This window comes from Bos indicus, chromosome 11 (assembly GCF_029378745.1).
Source record: "Bos indicus isolate NIAB-ARS_2022 breed Sahiwal x Tharparkar chromosome 11, NIAB-ARS_B.indTharparkar_mat_pri_1.0, whole genome shotgun sequence".
Taxonomy (NCBI): domain Eukaryota; kingdom Metazoa; phylum Chordata; class Mammalia; order Artiodactyla; family Bovidae; genus Bos; species Bos indicus.
The window spans coordinates 18,851,369-18,874,769 of record NC_091770.1 but is presented as its reverse complement, the minus strand read 5'-3'; the positions used below and the strand labels follow the sequence as shown (position 1 = coordinate 18,874,769).

Below are 23,401 nucleotides of genomic sequence, written 5' to 3'. Positions count from 1 at the left end.
CTGGAGTAGCTGTCAAACTGCAAATGACTTCCTCCCCGTCAACTGACTTCCAGGTCTCCAACACAGGGCCCAAAGCCAGAGATGGAGACAGATATAAAGGAACCAGAAGTAGGGGTATGAGGAGACTGAGATGACCTCTGGGAGCAAGGAAAATAGACACAAATGTGGCTGAATCTGACAGACTTCAGTTGACCCCAGCTCAGCCACATGTTGGCAACTGACCTTGGAAGAATTTACCTACATCTCTCCAAAACCTAATTTCCTCATCTCTAAAATGGGATCACAAGGCCTACAGTGGTGATGTGAGGTTTAACGAAATCAGGTACACATAAAAAGCACTTATCCCATAGCATCTGAATGTGTAGACATTCCTTTTTCTTCCTGGTTTAATTTAAAACAGCCTAAACAGTTTCTAAGTTTACTAGGAGATGTCCTTTATTTATCTTTGTGTCCAATGTGGTATCTGGATTACGGAAGGTGGTTAGTACATTTTTTGGAATGAATGGCTGGCTCAAACTGTCGCTCTTCTCAAACAGTGGAAGATAAGATTACAACCTGACTCAAATGTTATAGAGACCAAACTCTAAGTGATCAAACATCTACATAAGAATAAATCAGTTTTCTCATATATACTTTTTTTTCCTTCTATTCACCACCTGCTTCCCTTCTCTGCTCACCAGGATGGAATTGCTAATGACTGCAAAAGATGAATGCAAAACGATATGCATTCTTTACTTTTAGAAATGAAGCCTTATATTTTTTTTTTACAAGTTTTTTTTTTTTAGTATTATTTTCAATCTATGATTCAAGACTCCTGAAGTTAAAAGGTTAGTGCTTTGGGTTATATATTTATGCTTTTTAAAATTAAAAAATTCTTCTTCATTATCATGCATACATATATACTTAAACACTGCAAATCAACAAAAGATTGTCTCTAATTCTTAGGAACAGATAGTCCCATTTTAATCTGCACCAGCAAGGCATCCTTCCTTGTAAAGCTGACCGTATACCACCATACGTACTATTGTGCACTCCATTTTCCAGCACTGAAATGCTTCCTTTAGGGGATAGGAGGAGTATATTGCGAGGGTGGGGGGTGGTGCGTGATTTCCATAAAATTGGTCATCTGGAAGCTATAAAGTTTTGGAGTGTGGCAGCTGCATTGTAAGTAGAGTAATGGTGAGGGAATTGGTGATGTCAATAGAACCAGAATCCTCCAGTTTAAATTTTTATATGACATTTAAGATCTTTAATAACTCCAACCCCTCAGAGGTTAATGAAGCTAGTCAGGCAAATTCTGAAGACTGAGTTGATTAAAATTGAGGCAGAAGCAAAAGCCTTCTCCACAGAGGACTCAGTCTACTTGACTGAATTTCTGAAAAAACTGGTCATTTCCTTAACAGCTGTTTTTAAAAATTCTAGAAGGATCCATCTTCTACAAGGATTAATTTCCGACCCACTTTGGTTCATTTCACTATGCAAACGTGTTTCTTAGTGATGGATACTCTCTATTAGATCTATCGGCATACATATTCAGTCTCTTTTATTAACATATATGGACCGGGGATTAAGACTGACTTGAATAAATGTGCAAAGAATCTTCCCAGGATGGTGAAAATGGCCTGGCTTAGGGGTTGAGATGGAAAGACGAGTCCAGGATATCTCAGGCATCTCTTCACTAAAAAGGAAAAGAGGTCATGAATGTAGGTAACCAAGACATAAGTGAAAGCCTGAGAGGAATTGCAAAGCCACAGCCATCACGATATTAAACAATGGACACTCAGAGGGAGGACTCTGGGCAGTGACAACTGCCTTTGATGGTTCCAGGTCTTTCTTCTAGCTGCCAGGACTCTTGGGCTTATAGAAGCATTATAAATTGAACAAACCATGCTTTGAGTATGGGTCTTATTTCCAATTTCATTTCCCTGTTTTGACCTTTAGATGTTAATTAGGCTTGTGGTGAACTGAATTTGAATGCATATATTCTTCGAGTGTAAATATTCAGTTAAGCATTATCTGCAGTGGTAAAATAAAGACCACACTGCTCTCACTGTAAATCTGCAGCATCTCCCCCAAATGATTAGTCTGGGCTGTATCATAAAATCATCTGCAACTAACAGCAGGAAGCAGACATTACACCTGAGGAAACAAAACGCAAGCAGGCACACACTGGTGGAAGTTGCTCTGACACGACATTCACCAGGGGCTCACTAGGATCCACAAGGTTTACCTTCGCATACAGGGCAGCACTCCCCAGGCACTTTGACGGGGCTCATGCAGCTTTGTCCACAGGCCGTCGCCACGCAGTGGGGCTCCCCATTGATGCACTGGCAGAATGTGCAGTCGTCTTCCCGCCATCGGTCCCCGTGGGCGTGGATCTGGCCATTGGCATAGCAGCCAGCGGGGTTGTTCAAAGGATACACAGGATCTAAATTAAAACGTGAATTCCAAGTAAGACTGAGGGCATTCTACATGTTATTTCTGCCTGCACCCAGAGACATTCTTTCCCCCCAGGTTCTCCTCATCAGCAGTTCTTTTCCAGCTGTGCTCAGCAGAAGCTCGGGGCTGCAGGAGGTGTCTCTAGGGGGACATGCAAAGGCAGCCATCACGTAGAATTTATGTTCACCCATCCTGACATGGCTCACAGGGCAGGGGACCTGAGGCATACAAGCCAGTGTGCAGGTGTTACTGTTTCTTAAAGGTGCAAAACTTCATGGATAGAGCTGTGGGGTGGTAATCAGAAAAAACAAAAAATGCAGATCCATTTTAGGCTCTGCGGATGCCTTCCGAGTTGTCAATTTACAAGTTTATTATAACTCAATTTCAGCTCCCTGTAAAGTAGAAAGAATAATGCCCCATCTAACTTACAGTGAGCCTGCTATTTCTAGGGCTAACTGGAGTCTACCTCATGGAGCCTGGAGGTCCCTGAGATAACACTGAGGCATAGGCAGGCCCCTGAGGGGCTTATTCAGGACAGGGCAGATAGACCTTGTCTAAATACAGGGCACTGCTTGTGCCCTGGAGGGAACGCCGTGGACCTACACAGCTTTTTCTCCACCTGAGCTGAGTGGTCAAGCAGCAACTGAGGCTGTGGGACGTAGTTAACCAAGGCTACTGTGAAAGAGTTTTCTGAGGTTGTTGATAAGCACATAAATACAAAATCCCCAAACATCCTTATACATCAAAGTAATTAGATAAATCACTCAACGTTCTTTTTTCAGACACATAAAATCTGGCCTCAAGAGAAGCAAGTGCTTCTGTGCTGGGAGTAAAGTCCAGGCAGTTCTGAGTTTGGTCCTCTTTCTTTCGAAGAGGAGGAAAGTTTAGTTACAAGAGAGTCAGAAGGCCAGAACTGAAGGCCATGCAGTCACAGCTTCAGAAAGGCAGTCTGTCAGCCACGGAAGCAGCCAAGAGACCTGAGATAGATAAGACTTCATAAAATTTCTTTATTAAAAAAAAATATTATACTGCGTATTTCATTTCTACTTTGAGACTGGATCTGAATTCCAGGAAGTGAGACATAACTGGATCCTTGGCCAGACAACTTGTTATAATTATTACACAGAGGTTCACATCTATGCTTTTATACCACCAAGTGTCACCAATTTCAGGGACGATTATACACTGGCGGTAGTGAGGGGACAAATCAATTGGGAAGGTTAAAAGCTTGATGTGACTTTCTTAAATCCCCTATGACACCTAAAAAGTGAACCATCTTTCTCCTATGTTAGCAAAAATAATTTCTAACAGGTGAGTGGGCCTCCCTGTTAGGAATGTACAATAGTTTGTATAATCTAAGCAATTTCAGATCTTCAGATTCTGTGGTAAATAAAGCTCAGATACTGAAAAGAGATGGGATTCTGAAAACAGAGTAAGTTATAGGACACGACATGAAATTCTGTCCTCTCATTTCACGTGCGGAGGTTAAGGGTGGCATGAGCATCAGACGTGAGGTGGACATGCCTGACTCTGGACTGGAGGTCTGTGGCCCAGGCAGAGAAGAGGTACTCATGAGACCCTCCTTTCCGGGGAAACTGTAGTGTGGTTAGACCAGAGACACAGTTGGGCACTGTTCCTGGCTTTACCGGAAACTCAGGAGAGAAGTGACTACTTTTCTGACTATCCTTATCCTTAAAATGTGGGGGATGTAGCATGTGATATTCAGTTATCATTCTGAAATATCTGTTATTTCTGGAGAGCAGAGACAGGAGGGTCAAGCTTATTGGAGGAACATGGACCTATTATTTCTTGGAGGGAAAAGGGGAATAAAAAAAATAAAAAAGCAGACATTGGGGATCCTTCTGCCCAGGGCTACCCTGGACACTTGTCTGGGCCTTGACCTGGTGCCACAGCATGGCCCCACTCTCACCAGCTGCAAAGGCCAAGGAGACCTGCTCTCACCTGGAGGGGCACCAGTACCAGAAAGGAGGCAGGGTCGGGTCCTTTCTGAGCGGACTGCTTGGGCCTGTCAGTCACTAGAGCTGTCCTGTCCTCCTGCCCCCACCCACTCTGAGGGGAGTCGAGTGCGGGGAATTCTACTCTCAGGATGAAGAGAAAGTCCCAGGACTTGCCAAGAAACTGCTGGAACTGCAGAGGAGGAACAGAGAGTGCCTCCGGGAGACCTTATGTCGACCTGTGGAAACACAACCGCGGTCTACACCCAGGGGATAATTTCCCTCAGGGAAGTGTTTCCACATCGCCTTCCTGGCATTACCTAAAAGGTAAAACATGTGACAAAAACGGGGAATTCTTTTCTATTTTTGAGTGAGACTGAATTACGTCAATTCTGACGTTAACACTTTAAACCATGTCTATGCTTTGTTGTTTCTTGATTTCCTACTTTTCCATTCCAGTCCCCTATAATGAAAAGGACATCTTTTTGGGTGTTAGTTCTAAAAGGTCTTGTAGGTCTTCATAGAACCGTTCAACTTCAGCTTCTTCAGCGTTACTGGTTGGGGCATAGACTTGGATTACTGTGATATTGAATGGTTTGCCTTGGAAACGAACAGAGATCATTCTGTCGTTTTTGAGATTGCATCCAAGTACTGTATTTCGGACTCTTTTGTTGACCATGATGGCCACCCCATTTCTTCTGAGGGATTCCTGCCCGCAGTAGTAGATATAATGGTCATCTGAGTTAAATTCACCCATTCCAGTCCACTTCAGTTCGCTGATTCCTAGAATGTCGACATTCACTCTTGCCATCTCTTGTTTGACCACTTCCAATTTGCCTTGATTCATGGACCTGACATTCCAGGTTCCTATGCAATATTGCTCTTTACAGCATTGGACCTTGCTTCTATCACCAGTCACATCCACAGCTGGGTATTGTTTTTGCTTTGGCTCCATCTCTGTTACTCCCATGTTACCTGGAGTAACAGGCAAATTTGGCCTTGGAATACGGAATGAAGCAGGGCAAACACTAATAGAGTTTTGCCAAGAAAATGCACTGGTCATAACAAACACCCTCTTCCAACAACACAAGAGAAGACTCGATACATGGACATCACCAGATGGTCAACACCAAAATCAGATTGATTATATTCTTTGCAGCCAAAGATGGAGAAGCTCTATACAGTCAGCAAAAACAAGACCAGGAGCTGACTGTGGCTCAGACCATGAGCTCCTTATTGCCAAATTCAGACTGAAATTGAAGAAAGTAGGGAAAACCACTAGACCATTCAGGTATGACCTAAATCAAATCCCCTATGATTATACAGTGGAAGTGAGAAATAGATTTAAGGGCCTAGATCTGATAGATAAGAGTGCCTGATGAACTATGGAATGAGGTTCGTGACACTGTACAGGAGACAGGGATCAAGACCATTCCCATAGAAAAGAAATGCAAAAAAGCAAAATGGCTGTCTGGGGAGGCCTTACAAATAGCTGTGAAAAGAAGAGAAGCGAAAAGCAAAGGAGAAAAGGAAAGATATAAACATCTGAATGCAGAGTTCCAAAGAATAGCAAGAAGAGATAAGAAAGCCTTCTTCAGCGATCAATGCAAAGAAATAGAGGAAAACAACAGAATGGGAAAGACTAGGGATCTCTTCAAGAAAATCAGAGATACCAAAGGAACATTTCATGCAAAGATGAGCTTGATAAAGGACAGAAATGGTATGGACCTAACAGAAGCAGAAGATATTAAGAAGAGATGGCAAGAATACACAGAAGAACTGTACAAAAAAGTTCTTCACGATCCAGATAATCACGACGGTGTGATCACTGACCTAGAGCCAGACATCCTGGAATGTGAAGTCAAGCGGGCCTTAGAAAGCATCACTACGAACAAAGCTAGTGGAGGTGATGGAATTCCAGTTGAGCTATTCCAAATCCTGAAAGATGATGCTGTGAAAGTGCTGCACTCAATATGCCAGAAAATTTGGACAACTCAGCAGTGGCCACAGGACTGGAAAAGGTCAGTTTTCATTCCAATCCCAAAGAAAGGCAATGCCAAAGAATGCTCAAACTACCACACAATTGCACTCATCTCACACGCTAGTAAAGTAATGCTCAAAATTCTCCAAGCCAGGCTTCAGCAATATGTGAACTGTGAACTTCCTGATGTTCAAGCTGGTTTTAGAAAAGGCAGAGGAACCAGAGATCAAATTGCTAACATCTGCTGAATCACAGAAAAAGCAAGAGAGTTCCAGAAAAACATCTATTTCTGCTTTATTGACTATGCCAAAGGCTTTGACTGTGTGGATCACAATAAACTGAAAAATTCTGAAAGAGATGGGAATACCAGACCACCTGATCTACCTCTTGAGAAATTTGTATGCAGATCAGGAAGCAACAGTTAGAACTGGACATGGAACAACAGACTGGTACCAAATAGGAAAAGGAGTTCGTCAAGGCTGTATACTGTCACCCTGTTTATTTAACTTCTATGCAGAGTACATCATGAGAAATGCTGGTCTGGAAGAAACACAAGCTGGAATCAAGATTGCTGGGAGAAATATCAGTAACCTCAGATATGCAGATGACACCACCCTTATGGCAGAAAGTGAAGAGGAACTAAAAAGCCTCTTGATGAAAGTGAAAGTGGAGAGTGAAAAAGTTGGCTTAAAGCTCAACATTCAGAAAACGAAGACCATGGCATCCGGTCCCACCACTTCATGGGAAATAGATGGGGAAACAGTGGAAACAGTGTCAGACTTTATTTTTCTGGGCTCCAAAATCACTACAGATGGTGACTGCAGCCATGAAATTAAAAGATGCTTACTCCTTGGAAGGAAAGTTATGACCAACCTAGGTAGCATATTCAAAAGCTGAGACATTACTTTGCCAACAAAGGTTTGTCTAGTCAAGGCTATGGTTTTTCCTGTGGTCATGTATGGATGTGACAGTTGGACTGTGAAGAAGGCTGAGCACCGAAGAATTGATGCTTTTGAACTGTGGTGTTGGAGAAGACTCTTGAGAGTCCCTTGGACTGCAAGGAGATCCAACTAGTCCATTCTGAAGGAGATCAGCCCTGGGATTTCTTTGGAGGGAATGATGCTGAAGCTGAAACTCCAGTACTTTGGCCACCTCATGCGAAGAGTTGACTCACTGGAAAAGACTCTGATCCTGGGAGGGACTGGGGGCAGGAGGAGAAGGGGACAAGAGGATGAGATGGCTGGATGGCATTACTGACTCGATGGACGTGAGTCTGAGTGAACTCTGGGAGCTGGTGATGGACAGGGAGGCCTGGCGTGCTGCGATTCATGGGGTCGCAAAGAGTAAGACACGACTTAGCGACTGATCTGATCTGATGCTTTGTTGTTAGGTCGCTCAGCCATGTCCGACTCTGTGACCCCAAGGACTGTAGCCCACCAGGCTCCTCTGTCCACGGAATTCTCCAGGCGAGAATACTGGAGGAAGTTGCCATGCCCTCCTCCAGGGGATCTTCCCAACCCCGGGACTGAACCCGTGTCTCCTGGGTCTCCTGTATTGGTGGGCAGGTTCTTTGCCACTAAGCCAGCTGGGAAACCTGTTCTTATTATTCTCTAATTGGCAGCTTTCCTTACCTTCACACACAGGGCAGCACTCCCCTTCGGGCATGTAGTATCTCTCACAGCTCAGCTCACCGCACTGGGCAGTGAAGCAGATGGAAACACCCCCTTGGCATCGACAGAATCGACAGTTGTCCATTCGAAACATGTCTCCGTCACCATACTCCACGTTGTTGAACACGCAGGCTGGCTTTGTTTCTAGAGGAGTTAAAACAAACAAAGCATATTCAGAGTCATTTCTGAGTGGTGCCCTTTCATGTTTTTCAAACAGCCTCTAGAAAATACTGCACAAGGTTAAAATTTAATGGGATTTTATTAAACTCAATATAATTTTTTTACAACAGAAGCAATAAAGCTATGTAAAGTACAATAAAATAAACAAAACACATCATTATCCCCATTATAACAAGGAATCAAAATTCCCCTTAGTAAAATCTATACTGGCTTCTCCTTACCCCAAATGAAAGTAATTATTTGACCATGAAACTGACATTTCTGATATGTGCTTTAAAAAGATTTAGTTTTGTTAAACAAAATGTGTGTTTTGCTAAATCACCATCTCAAGTAAACGATTCTGAATCCACATTACGTTTTGTTCTGCCTCAAAAAATTTATTTAGGCCTGTCAGGTTATGTTTCTGTTTCTCCAGTGTTTTCTCTGAAATTCTTTTTTCTATTTAGTTAATATTCAATAATTATAATAGTGCTTGGCCTTTAAAAAACACTTTCTACATACATTACTTCACTTAATCCCCAAAACAAAGGTCTGATGTAGAAATACTTATCCTGAGTGTAGAAGTGAGGAAATCCTAGGTAATTTGTGCAAAGTTACATATTTAGCAAATGATAGAAGCCAAAACTATAGCTCTTCAACTAAAATCTTGTACTCTTCCCACTGTGTTTCAAGACTATGCTTTCTGCTAAGTACTCAAAACCCTGCATTTAGAATGATAACGATATCAATGATTTAAAATTTTTCTCTGCACAAAAACACTCTCCTCTAAATCTACTCCTTAACTCTAATTTTGGTTGACTTAAAAGAACTCCCTCCAGATACAGACATCAGAAGAAAAGGAAAACTACAGATCTATAGCTTTTATAAATATAAACATAAAAATACTCAAAAAAGTACTACCAGACTGAATCCAGCAGCATATAAAAAATATCATATACCAAGTGAGATTTATCCCAAGAATGCAAGGTTGGTTTAACATCCAAAATCAATTAATGTAATTAATTGACTATAATGTAATGTAATGTCTATAGAATAAAGGACAAGACCATAGGATCATCTCAACAGACAAAGAGAAAACATCTGAGAGAATTCAACACCCTTTCATGATAAAAAAACATTCAACAACTTAGCAGTAGAGGTGTTAAACAGCAACTTGATAAACGGCATCTATGATGTTAGCACATCATACTTAATAGTGAAAGCTGAATGCTTTTCCCCTTACTTAGCTCAGGATTAAGACAATGATGTCCCCTCTAACCACTATGATTCAACTTTGTACTGGAGGCTCCAGTCAGGATAATTAGGCAAGAAACTGACATAAAAAGCACCCATATTAGAAAGCAGGAAAACTCTAATTACCAACAACATGATTTTGAATTTAAAAAGAAGAAATCTACTAAAAAACTATTAGAACAAAAAGTTTAGCAAGATTTCAGGGTAAAACTGCAACTCCAATAAACTGTATATCTACATACTAGTAATAAACGACCTGAAAATAAAGTTAAAAAATTCCATTCACAGTAGCATCAAAAAGAATAAAATATTTAATAAGTCTAAACATAAAGTACAATACTTGTACTCTGAACACTAAAAAACATTGTTCAAAGAAGATATAGAAGCCCTAAGTAAATGAAAATATATTCCATATTCATGGACTGAAAGATAATACTGGCAAGATGAAAACATTCCCCCAATTGATCTACATATTCATTCAATCTCTATCAAAATTCTAGTTTTTTCTTTTGCAAAAACTGACAAGTGAATCCTAAAATCAGTAAGAAATTCAAGGAACCCAGAATTGCCAAGACAAACTTGAAAAGAAGAACAAAGGTAGAGGAGTCACACTTTCTGATTTTAAGACAAACTACAAGGCCACAGTAGCAAGACAATGTAGTACTTGACATCAGGATAAATACAAAGTTCAATGGAATTGATTAAGAGTTTAGAAATAAACTCTCATATTTTGTGACCTTTAACAATGGTGCAATCTGAAATTTGACATATGTAAGAACTCGTATCCAGAAAGAACAATAAAAATAACCCAACTGAAAAATGAGCAAATATTTGAACAGAAATTTATCCAAATAAGATACAGAAATGACCAATAAGCACTGAAAAGATGCTTAACATCATTACTTATTAAGGGAATACAAATCAAAGCCACAATGAGACATTGATTCATATCGTAGGATGGCTAAGATGAAAAAGACATAGATAATAACAAATATTTATGAGGGTGTGGAGAAATGGAAACTCTCATACATCTTGGTGAGTGCAGGTGTCTTGAAAAAACTGTTTGGCAGTTCCTCAAAATATGAAACAGAATTACCAGAGGATCTAGCAATTCTACTCTTAGATACACATCCAGGAGAAATGGAAACATCTACCCACATAAAACCTTGTACACAAATGTTTACAGCAATGTTATTCACAGTAGCCAAAAAACAGAAAAATTCTAAACATCAGCCAACTGATGTACGATACACAAAATGTGGTATATCCATGTAATGGAATATTGCTTGGCCATAAAAAGGAATGAAGTTCTGATATATACTACAACATAAATGAACCTGGGGAACATTACGCTAAGCAAAAGAAGCCAGTCAAAATATACCACATGTTGTACAGGATTTTATTTATGTGAAAGGCCCATGATAGACACATCTAGAGAGACAGAAAGTAGATTAGTGGTTTTCTAGTGCTGGAAAGTCTGGGGGACATAGCGGGTGACTTAAAGAGCTTGGGAATTCTGGGGGGATTGATGACAGTGTTCTAAAATTGTGATGACAATCGCGCAACTCTGCGAATACATTAAAAATCATGGAATTGTGCAACTTCACTTGGTGAATTGTCTGGTATGTGTCTCTGTAAAGCTGGGAAAATAAAAGTAATTCCAAGGTAAAAAAAGAAAAGTTCTCCTGAGCTAATGCAACCTATTTAATAAGGTAGGAAAAACTGGATTATGACATACATAAGCCATGGGCTTCTCTGTCCTAACATCATTTCTCCACATGTCACTTTGCATGTTTGAAATACGTGAGATTTCCACTGCATTTTGAGTACATTTACATTTGTCTTGTACTTAGACAAACTAGTGTTAATTTGACTTTATAACAATGTTGTTGAGAATAGAGAACAAGTATTAACATCTACTTCTTCAATGAGGAAAATGAAATTTAAAGCGATGAGGCAGCTTGCCTAAAGTCTCATCATTAGTGTGAGATGATCTGTGTGCATGTATTTTCACAAAGGCAGTAAATGTGCATGTCTGAACCTCTTCCCTAGCACTGGCTGGATATGCTATTTTTTTCCCCCCAGAAAATTCATGTCAGAAAGAATCATCTTATTACAGCTAAGAAGTCTATATGCTTTTACCTAACACACTAAACTGAGCTGGGATTGGAAGGAACTAGGCAGTTAAACCCCAAGTTCCAAAGTGCAGGAAATGAAGCACTTTTCACCAATCAAATTTGCATGCTGTGGAAGGAGGCAAAATACTGCCTTCTATCAAAATGCTGAGCTTCTGTTCAAATTGAAGAAAAACATTTTTTAAGAAACCAATCTATATTAATTACCTATTTGCCTTCATCAACCCAACGACCATCTGGGTGAAGCCACAAATCTTGGTGTGAGATCTGAAGAAGTGAGGAGGAAAGGTTGTGGTTGTGAACAAAGTGGCTCCAGATGAACTCGCTCTTATGGCGGGTTGTGTAGGAGCTTGAGTGGGAGGAGATGAGACAGACAAGAAGGCTAGGGCAGTTACGTTTCACTAGCATAGGCAGAGAGCAAGGGCGTGGAACTCAGAGAGATGGTGAGTCCCACAGAACACAGCCTTGAAAACACAACTGATTCTTCAGGATTAAAAAAAAAAAAAAAAATCACATGATATAATGAAATCCCTGTTTGCTGCTGAGACAAATTTGAGAAGCTCTTCAGAAAAGTGCACAATAAAAATGGTTGGCAGTATCCTTTGAGGAGCAATGACCAATTACTTCTTCACCTGCTGGGGATAGAGGTGAATTTCAGAACTATAGGGAGGTTTCCACTACCTCTGTAAGAGGACATTTTCCGTGGATGGAGAAAAGAATAATATTACAAATAGAATAACTTACTATGCAACTTGTACTTCTCAATGAATAAAAGTGCATATGCACTGAGATGCACAAAGTGTCTTTTTAAAGATTTTTGCATGTTTTTTGTGTCTTCCCAATTAAATTTTATGTTTCTCCGTTCTGGAATCTTCTCTTCCCTCTTTAATATATTCCAGAACTCCTGAAAAAGAATTTTATAGTATAGATTGCTAGTAAGTTCTATGGCCTGGCCAAATCATGCTGATTGGCAGATGGTGATAAATACATAATTTAAGCAAAGGAAAAGACTAAAATGTAGAACTTCACATCAAATGTGAAAATGGAGGGAAAAAGTCCAAATAAGTATCCTTCTGTTGCTTTTTCTCTGTAATATCTCAGTGAAAAATGGCTGATGTCTTGCCTCTGGTCTTCTTTCTCTGGGGGTGAATGGTACGGGAACAAAGTAGGCAGACTTAATAAGTCAAAAAAGAGATAACCGCATGACAAATGAGAAATGTCTGAAAATTTCTCCATAAACCAACCACAAACTGATGGAATCACAAAGGCAGGGTACACAAGCTTTTAGATACGTGAAGGAAGAAACCACCTTTTCTGTGTGGGGGAAGCCGGGCGTGTGTGCTGGAGCATACTGCTAGAGGGTACTTCAGGATAAGAGAAGGGGAACAGTACTTGCAAAACACTGTATCACTCAAAATTAGCTTAGTAAGGCCTGCAGAACACAATGGATGCTCAATAAATGCATACTGCATGGAATATTCCTTTCAAAGTGCTATATACTCTCCACTACTGTAGAAGGAGACCTTACATCCCTAGGAACATTATTGAGCATCACTGCTATACAATGTGTTCTCAACAGATGTTTTCATATTAACTTTTTTATTAACAAACTGAAGGTCTGAGTTTTTTCTTTCCATGAAGATTTATCTATGTTGGCTGTGGTGGATCTTCGTTGCTGTGCACTGGCTTTCTCTAGTTTCAGCGAGTGGGGGTGACTGTCTAATTGCAGTGGTCAGGCTTCTCACTGCGGTGGCTTCTCTGGTTATGGAGCAAAGGCTCTAGGGCACTCGGGCTTCAGTGCTTCAGGAGTTGTGGCTCCTGGCTCTAGAGCACAGGCTCAGTAGCTGTGGCGCACAGGCTTAGCGGCTCCGAGGCCTGTGGAATCTTCCCGGCGCAGGGTTTGAATCCATGTCCCCTGTATCGGCAGCCAGATTCTTAACCACTGGACCACAAGGGAAACCCAAGGTCTGAGTTTTCTAGGCCCAAATTTTACACAAGGAGAAGCTGACTTTGGGTCTGGCTCTCCTGTGATTGATTGATTTTACATGTTAGTGTCTGATGCTGGAAGAGTCAGTGGCTACAACACTCAAATGGCTATGACACTCAAACCATGGTGTTCCAGTTTGGATTTCTGTGCATTTTTGTATGTTGGACACTTGATCATATCTAAGCAACCAAATGATCGCTTCCATACTCTGAGCATGGATGACTTCCCTATTCAAACCCAAATGCCTCTAGAAACGAGTGAGCTGGGCCAGCGTAAGGCAGTAAGATGTACTGTTACCAAATGGAAGAGGACACACGTCCATCTAAAGTAGAGGCCGTCACTCAACCCCCGGTGACAGATGAAAAAACATGTTTTTGGGCCAGAGCAGACACAGAACCATTTCCCCAAGAAGATGTGGGACTATTCAACACTGCTGTGGAGGTCATCCTTCCAGGTGATGATACTGATGTCTCACAAGTTCACACAATAGGAACACAAGCTCACCACCTGCTCATCTGGTCTCTAAACAACAGGGTTCTCATTCAGCTACTACCGTGCTGGTCCTCCTTTCAGCCCTCAGTCACAGACTGCCACAATCTGATGGGCAACTCAGCCATCCCCCCACCCATACAAAACCAAACCCAACAGAAAAGAGGAGTAACATTTATGGAGACTGTTCTTCCCATCCATTCATCTAGGCCAATGTTTTCAAAACTCAGGAGTTCTTGAATTCCCTCTTTTTAATCTTCTGTTTTCACTATAATGCTTATCTTAAAAAAAATAATGTAAGCATATGGATCACCTGGATGGCAGCTAGGGAGGGGACTGAGTGCTGGCAGGTAAGCTCCGTTTCTTCACATGGGGTTAGACAGCAGCCCACTGTCTCCTGAATTGGGGTTCCCAGATTTACTCCAATATCTTCCTACATGTTGCGGGGGTACAGCGGTGGTGGGGGCTAAGGGGCTGGGCAGCATTCTCAAAATCAAGAAACAGATCTTCAGGCATCCAGGTTTCAGATGGGTGTTCAACTCACCCCTGAAAACTGCCTTCACGGAGGTGTATTTTAATATTTTGCTTTTACTTTTTATTGAGAAAAGCAGCCAGAAGAAATTGGGGGTAAAGCAACTGAGGACACAATTTACTGTGTCATTTGGTGCTCTCTTTTCAAAAGTTTCCGTACGAGGAGGATGCTGCCCTGTCTGGCAGGTTTCTTGTCTCTAAAAATAAGAGTTGTGGGTCCGATTCTATCTCCCTTTCCACTTTGATGGCCAGGATGCCGGGGGCCTAACCTCACATTTAACTCCAGCGATTACATAGACAGACGCTATGGCCTGCACACCTGTGGGCACTTCCTTTTTGCTTTTCAACTTTTACATACAACTGTACAGTCTGACTCTCTTTTCTCACGAATATTTTACCACTATTTTATTGTGTCTGCTCTTGGTGTAAAACTGCCTCAAATTCTTTGTGGATAAGTAAGGCTTTATATATATATATATATATATATATATATATATATATATATATACATACATACATATACATATAAGGCTTTAAAAAATATGTATACATAAAATAGACCCCTGCTCTTCCGGGCAAGGATAACGAATTTTTGATAGGTAATACCTTCTAATGGGGATCTTATGACAATAGTATGATTTCACCAGGGCACTGGGTGCCAAATAATCAAATATATACATACACACACACAAATATGTGTATGGAAGGGAAGTGTGTGTATGTATGCCAAAAAAAGTGAATTACAGACTTTGAGATGGAATTCCGTAAATACTATCCTATGGAATTTTAAATCTTCAGAGTATTGTAGTTTCTAGCTTCACCTACAATTAATGACTAATGCAGTAACAGACAGACTATAGCAGGACAAGAAGTAAAGCAAAGATCACCCAACTAATTTATGGTGGCAAGAAAGAGGCAAACACCAGAAATTCTGTTACTGCTTTGTTGTCTCTACATTTTCCCACAGTAGAAGGCCTATTCTTGAACTCAGGGCTCTATAAATGGGAGCAGGCCCTGGAGATTTATCCAAGGCCACTGAAGTTAAATAGGGGCAGTAATCAGCTGCCCAAACTGCATCACATAGAGGTGAGATGTAAAGTGAATGTCCTGATGAGAAGGCCTGACACTTGGGTTTCTATAATTAAGAAGCAAAGAAAGAAAGAAGAAAGATACTCCAGTTTCTCACCCAGCGGATACAATAGCAAGTTGTATTACTAGAGGTGTTATTTCCAGGGTATAAGAGACTTCAGATTAAAGTGTGGGGCAGTGAAAGATAGTGGATTCTCACAAAGTAACTCCTCTATGGGCTGACAATTAACAGCCACTCTAGAGGGAACTCAGACGATATGAATCAGATCACTTGCTTGCTCACCCAGCCACGTGTCAGAACCCAGGTGCCCCACAAGAAACAGGCGATGTGCTAATGTCACAGACACAAGGATAGATTCCCTGTTTTCTGGCAGTTCAGATTCTAGGGTGAGAAAGAGACACGGAGTGGGGTGAGTACTAGAAGGAAGCACATCTGAGATGCTGGAGCCCAGGACAAGGACCAACTATTTCGGTCCCAATGGTATGAGTTAAATATTTACAGAATATCACTTTCAGTCAATTAGCTTCAGCAGGAAGTATCAGAGGCTTGGCCATTTGCTGGCAGTGAAGACATCACTACCGGCTGGATGATAAAGCAGGCGGGGAGAGGTACCAAGAAGAGTCTATGTGCATGGAGCCTGCCCTGTGCCTCTCCCTGCGTGCCTGAAGCCAAGAAGCAGCATCCTGCAGTGGCCAGGACGGTGAGCAGGAAGGAGGCACACAGAATCACAGAGACTGTTTGCTCTCGAAGCACAGTTTCTAGTGCTTCACATACAAAACCTCACTGCATTTACTGTTATTCTCTCCATTTGACAGATGTGGCAAATGAGGCTCAGAGACCAAAGGGATGGCCAAAGCTATACAGCTACTAAGCGGAGGAACTGATTTTCAAACTGAAGTCAATCAGTTCCAATCCATGTTCTCTTTTAACCACAAAGTCATACTGCCAGTGCTTCTTTAAAGTGGGAAAAAACCAGAACAAAACATGTAGCCTCTGGCCTAAAAACTACAGGACTCTGTGAAACAAGTCTGGACTTTTCATATAACCCTTTCTTGTTGGGGAGGGGCAGCTTGGGAGAAGGGCAGAAAATCTTCTGAACCCTGATTTCTTATAGGCAGCAGTTAAAATGGATGCTTCTATCTGTATAATTTGGTTGTATTTGTCCACATTCAAAGTCATTTTCCTTGTGTGTCTAAGTACTGACTAAATAATGCTCTCTAAAAATCACTGACATTTCACTTGCTTGAGTTTATTCTTTGCTTTTCTGAAAATTCTGATGGAGGAGCATGATTTAGGCTCTCTTCCCTTCTAGCATCTAAATTCAATAAACACCAGGCTGTCACACACCAAGCCCTCTGCTGAAAGGTGAGAGGGAGAGAGGTGGGTTTTACGTGAAGGAATCCTGGGACTGAAGAATGGCTTTTTTGGCCCCCAAGTTTCCAGCTTTAATGAGGACACTACTACTGACTAGGGGCTGGCCAGAGGTGTTTCCTCTAGGCAGAAAAAGGATGAACTAGAGGAATACAGTCCTTTCTCTTTTCAAACTGTGGTCACTCCGTGACCTAACGCAGTGTGGCATTAGTTACACAGACTACCTCCAAGAGCCACGGGATGAGGTCTTCTGACTGGGAGAACACGGCCACGTTTTCTGTGGTCCTTTTCCTGCAAGCCTAGAATTTCTCAACTACTGACACACAGCAGAGTATGACGGCCACGTGTAGTCTGCAATGACCTTTTCAAAAATGCCTTCTCTACAAAGTGGAATGAGGATTCCCTTCCTAACTTTCCCTACTGCGTGGTGGGATCTTGAGCAACTATTCTGAGTTTCATCAACTCCCTGAGCATGTTGTCTGTCTTTTAAAAAGACAGAAGTGGCTAGATTGAACCCTCCCTCCTCCTCCTCCTGCACAAATGTATACTCGCTGAGAACAAGAGAAACCCCACGTACCATTAACACATTCAAAGACATCACAGCACTTTCCAGGTGTCCCATCTCCACGAGAGACTATGCGGGGAGTGGATCCCACCTCACACACGGGGAAACCACATAAGCCAGAGAGACACTCGCATCTGAAACCAGAGAAAAGGGAAGGAAAACCCCGTGAATAAACAGCACAGAAGTTGGGAGGCCACAGAGTGGCCGGCACACTCTTTGCCCCTCTCCACGACACTGTCCTGTGTATCTGGCATCACCGGGGAGCGGGGAGTGGGTCCTAACATAACCAGCATTCCAAACAACTAAGGCTCACCTCCTTAGTATACGCCCAGAAATTTAACATTAACCATTTGGACAGAAAAATTCCTAAAATGCATTACTTCATTTCTTACTTAACCAGACTGGTATTGAGCATAACAGACACTTTCTTGATGACTCAGGGCCATCTTTTTATGCATATACATTATTCTGTCTCTCCAGACATCAGTGATGCTTGGACGGGCTGACACAGAACGGTGCTCCTGCATTTTCTAATGATTCTATAATGCTGCTTTGCTGCTGTTGACCTTTAGGTGTTTCTCAGCAATGTTTCTGACTCTTCTTTCAACTAATAGGTCATTAGTTTTTCAGCTTTTTTTTTTTTTAATCAGTGTGATTGTGCCTAGTAGCACCCTCCTCTGGAGCTACATTAATTTATAATTATATAATAAAAAATACAGATTTTGATTGAAGACCGAGGAGCTCTTTACAAATAAAGGGTATAAGCTGTAGCAAATGGATTTTGTGACAGCTATCTGGATGCTGAGAGTTTTAATGTTTTAGATTTTCTAAGCTGCATGTGTACATTCTTCTGAATGCAAACTACCTCTGTTGGCTCTCACCCTTAACTTTAATTCTCCTGCAAAATTTGCTTGACTGCAGGAAATAAGAGGCAGGTTTAAAAAAAAAAAAAAAAAGAAGAAGAGAAAAAGATGTTGTCAACTGCCCGATGCTGATGTGTCAGAATGAAACTGGAGGCAGGAAATGAGAAGCCCAGTGCAGCAGGGCGTCAGGATGTGAATCTAACACAAGGGAGGAGCAGCCAGGCTCTGCCGGGACTCCCCTGGCAATGGAAGCGTGGGTCAGAGGTGGAGAGGATGACTAAGGGAGTTCCCAGGTCGACAGGAGTGAAGGGAAGGCCTCCTAAAAAGAGACATCCTTGCCGGAAGCATGTGGGTATTTATGTACCAGAGAGGTCAAGATTCAGGGAGGGTAACATTCCCAGGAGGGAAGAACTATTAACACCTCAATTCATTAATTCTGTTTTTTCTCTCTTCTTATTTGATTGTTTTGTTCTTTTATTTTTCTTCAGATCTTTTCTAAAATAAAATGCCTGTCTTCCACAAGTACTTCCATAATCAGACCCAGAGACTTAATGACAATTTAGTTAAGTGTAGAACTAAAATAGAAATGAATTCAGATAATATCTGCACCAAAGATCATTAAAGCCACTGGAAAGGTGTGAGTGACCCCTCTGAGGTCTCTTCCTTGTGGGGAAATGGCTATATATGCTTTAGAGTGGAGTTGAGGGTGTTAGGTAATTAAGGTTTTGCTGCAGTGGTATTTCTGATTGTGATTTAGAATAAATGTTTGGCTGTTTGGTGTGAGCAGAGCGAGGAGCTCTCAATTCATAATCTGTATTCCTACAGGACAATCACCTTCCACGGCTGAGTAAACATGAACTGAGCTTTTAGTCCCTGGAAAGGTTATGCGACCGTCTCTCATTTTTATGTGCGTGGCCACTGCAGTTTTAAACAGATGATCATATTCCTGTGACATTATAGTAACAATATATCCTTTACATTTTCTGCACTTGACACTCTGTACAACTTTAACTTTTCAGAGTTCACAGACTAATGGGGAAAGAGCACTGAGAGGCCCCACCCTGATTCCAGTATCTGGATGTAATGACAATGAAAGCATCCTACAAGAACAGCTGACCAACCTTCCACATCTTTGGGGATTGGGTATCTTCTCTCCCACTGTTGGGTTCTAGGAAATCACTCTAAGTTAAACACCAGGGAGCATACGACCAACCAATAAATACCTCATCTGATGTCTTTTGACCTTTCAGAGATCTTTATTGAACATGCACGTGCACTTGTGTGCTAGGCTGTCAGAAATGACACCAACTTGAAAAACCTAAGTTCGCCTTAAGTCTATTCTCCCCCCTCTGTTGTTGTTTAGTCGCTGAGTCTTATCTGACTCTTTTGTGATCCATGGACTGTAGCCCGCCAGGCTCTTCTGTCCGTGGAATTTCCCAGATGAGAATACTGGAGTGGACTGCTGTTTCCTTCTCCAGGGGATCATCCAGACCCAGGGATTGAACCCGTGTGTCTCCTGCATTGCATGTGGATTCTTCACCACAGAGCCACCACGGAAACCTGCTTCCCCCGCTTTTACATTTGACCTATCCCCATTTTTACATTTAACCTATTTCCCACTTTTTAAAATACTTCTCTCGTTTTTTTAGAGACCCACATGGGTTGTCTCTGGCATGCTGCAGAAGATCTAAAACTGCATGACTGCCTAGTAATCCACTGAAGAAAGGAAAACCCTTTAGGCTGAATTTTTATTTCTTAACCCAGAAGGACTGTGCAATACAGCACCAAGGATTCCGACGCCCTGGTTTTGGCCGCTGGGCTTGCTCCTGCTTCCTTCCCCTTCTTGACCAGCCCTTAGGCAAGCCCTCCGTAGTTACCGCCACCTTTGACTCCTCAGAATCTGAAACTAGTAGATGTTCAAGACCACTAGCACCTTAAAAAAGAAGGAACTTATGAAGGAAACCAAAAAGGGAAAATCTGGGCTCACATAGGATATCTATTGAGCAAGTATCTATTAGGTTAAGGCTTTACAAAACTGCCTTCTTTGCAGATCAAAAATAGTCAAATGGCAATTTCACATAGTTCAACAAAAAACAACTCACGTGAGTTCTCTTGTGATGGATAAAGTCTGTACTGTCTCAAGTAACAAATGAGGGCCGATCAGGAACCTTTTCCCCAAGGAAATCTATTACATTATAAGTAATGTTGAGTTCAAGGCAGCTTGATCAAAATTCTCTAGTAAGATTACTCTAGATTCTCTGGTTTACCTACACTGGAGGTGGGTAGTCTTCCCTTCCACAGATGGGAACAGTGAGGCAGGCAGCCTCGTCAACTGATCTGAAATCAAATAAGGTTTCCTATCCTGTTATTTATAGTGAGTCATGAGGAGGAAATGCAAAATTACAGAGCAACTGAAGTACACAAGCAGAATCTTGCCCTTATCACCATTTCTCTTCATCCTTATTCTTTTTTGGTCCCTCCTCCCAATCTCCCTCTTACCCTTAACCCCAAAGCCTGGATAAAGAACAAGCAATGGAACGTGAAAACATGTGGGTTAGTGGCTGAGGAAACAGACTAACCTACAAGTAAACTGATGCCCACACTTACTCCTCACTTCTTAAACCTTCCATCCTCCAATTTCCAGGTTCTGACCTGGTCTCCCCTCACTTAGGTCTCTCCTTCTCCCAATTCATGCCACACTCGACCTATGGTTCAGTTCCTGTACTCCAGTAGTCAAAAGCCTTCAGTTACTCTTCATTTAACTGATAAACTTGTCAGCCTAGCATTCAACACTCTCAAGTCCTCCGCATATCTTTATTCAAATACAGTACTTCTCTTCATTCTCCACCTTCTCCAAACAAGCCCTCCCTCTGCTGTCTCTGCACTGCCTTCTACTCTGCTCCCTGCTGAACATTCCTTATCTAGCTTTCATCTCCCGCTGTCTGTCCTAGATACCATCTGTCTTTCTAGATCACTTTTGATAATAACTCCTCTCTGAAACCCTAAACACCACACTTCTCTTAGGACACCTGGAGCAGAAGTGCTAAGGGCTTTTTAAAGAAAACCAATAAATAAAACAACAGCTTTATTGGGACACAATTCACGTACTATAAAATTCACCCCTGTTGAGTATACAATTCGATGGTATTTATATTCACAGGGTTGGGCTACCATTACCACTACCTAAATTTAGAACATTTTCATCAACTCATAAAGAAGCCCTGTATTTCCCATTTCTTTTCTCCCAGCCCCTGGCAATCACGAGTCTTTATTCTTTCTCCACGGATCTTCCTATTCTGGTCAGCTCATATAAAAGGAATCATAGGCTAAGGGCTTTTTAACCTCCAACAAGAACCAACTTGTATGTGCCGTCTGCCTGCAAAATCAAGCCTTTAATGTTATCCTCGGTATTAAGATAATCATCAATCAAGGTACCACATTAATAAATGTTTGCATAATGTAATCACAGCTGCAGCCAGGTAGGTTAGTGAAGCTGTCTTTCTTCCCTCTCCAGTGGGTAATGGATCCAGCTTAGTGGCAAGCACAAAGATGAACAGCACTCAGAAAAATCATCTAAGCCCCTAGAGGGCACTCCCCTCCTTAGGAGGCCTGTGTGGGCTGGTTCTCTGGGCTGAAAAGCAGTGCACACTCCGGCCTTCCCTTTGTGTCATTTACTTCCTGATCTACACAGACACTCCCAGGCAGGCCAGAGTCCCAGTACAACTTTCAAGGTGCTCCCAAGTCAAGTCTCTACATATCTTCTAGTTTCCATATGCTGTGACGTGTGGAGGAGACAGTAGAATATGTCCGCACACATATGTGACACAGTGTATGCACATATGTGACACATATCTATGCAGACAGTGACAATGGCAATCTGCGATTCACTGCATCCTCCTTCCTCACCTCCACCACTCAGTGCCACAGCTCTGCCAACCACTCTGTCTCAAATGCCTGCCTCTTTCTCCCCAGGCAAATTCCATGCAGCCTTAGGGCCACCTGCTCGCTCCACAAGGCCTTCTCTCATCAAATAAGCAACCGGGATTAGTTAGCTCTCTCTCCTTGTATAGAGCTGCTCCTTGTACAAAATCAAAATCCTACTGCTTCTCCTGTGAATTCCCCTCGTGCAGGGACATGTCTTATTTGTCTCGTAATGAAAAACATGAATGATATAAAGACATCCAAACAATAATCTGGAATAAGACTTTTTTTCCCCCATGGCTAGTAAGTCATAGGTTAGACCATGCATTGTTTTTAAAATTTTTATTTTTTATAAATTTTAGACACAGAGCTACTCAGTGCAGTGCTTTTCAAAACCAGTGTGTGGACGGAAAGACTATGGAATTTGTTTAGAATGCAGATTCCAGGGTACCATTATCAAGGACTGTTTCTCTGAGCATCTGTCTGGGGCAGGGCTCTAGAAGCTGCCTGGATAATAAGATCTCCAGGAGATTCCACTGGGAATCTGGGGCCCACTTTCTGAACAATTTGCTCCTAAAGGAAGTGATGCTGAAGTTGAAGCCACCTGATGCCAAAGAGCTGACTCACTGGAAAAGACCCTGATGCTAGGAAAGACTGAAGGTAGGAGGAGAAGGGGACGACACAGGATGAGACGATTGGATGGCATCACTGACTCAATGGACATGAGTTTGAGCAAACTCTGGGAGATGGTGAAGGACAGGGAAGCCTGGCGTGCTGCAGTCCACACAGTGGCAAAGAGTCGGACACGGCCAAGCGACTGCACGACAACCAAGGCACAGTGTCTCAGTAACGTAGGCTGCACTCCCAGGGGCAAAAGCAGTGTGCAACTAGTTCTGTCATTTACTGAGCAGTATATTTTGATTAGCAGCACTTGCTCTCCATCATTTACTAAGTCTCCTTCCTGCCTGAACATAGCTAGCCTATGAGTTAA

General features: G+C 41.9%; 1 protein-coding gene across 4 annotated transcripts in view; it reads right to left on the bottom strand.

Annotated features, from left to right (window-relative positions):
- Nucleotides 1–23,401, bottom strand: part of CRIM1 (cysteine rich transmembrane BMP regulator 1) — a 209,324-nt gene that overhangs the window by 74,268 nt on the left and 111,655 nt on the right. For all 4 annotated transcript variants that reach the window (XM_070798502.1, XM_070798501.1, XM_070798500.1 and 1 more), the window contains 3 exons: nt 17,639–17,760; nt 8,007–8,189; nt 2,231–2,428 (listed from right to left, as the gene is read on the bottom strand). In XM_070798502.1, coding sequence (XP_070654603.1) covers nt 2,231–2,428; nt 8,007–8,189; nt 17,639–17,760 — 503 coding nt within the window. The remainder of the gene's footprint in view (nt 1–2,230; nt 2,429–8,006; nt 8,190–17,638; nt 17,761–23,401) is intronic.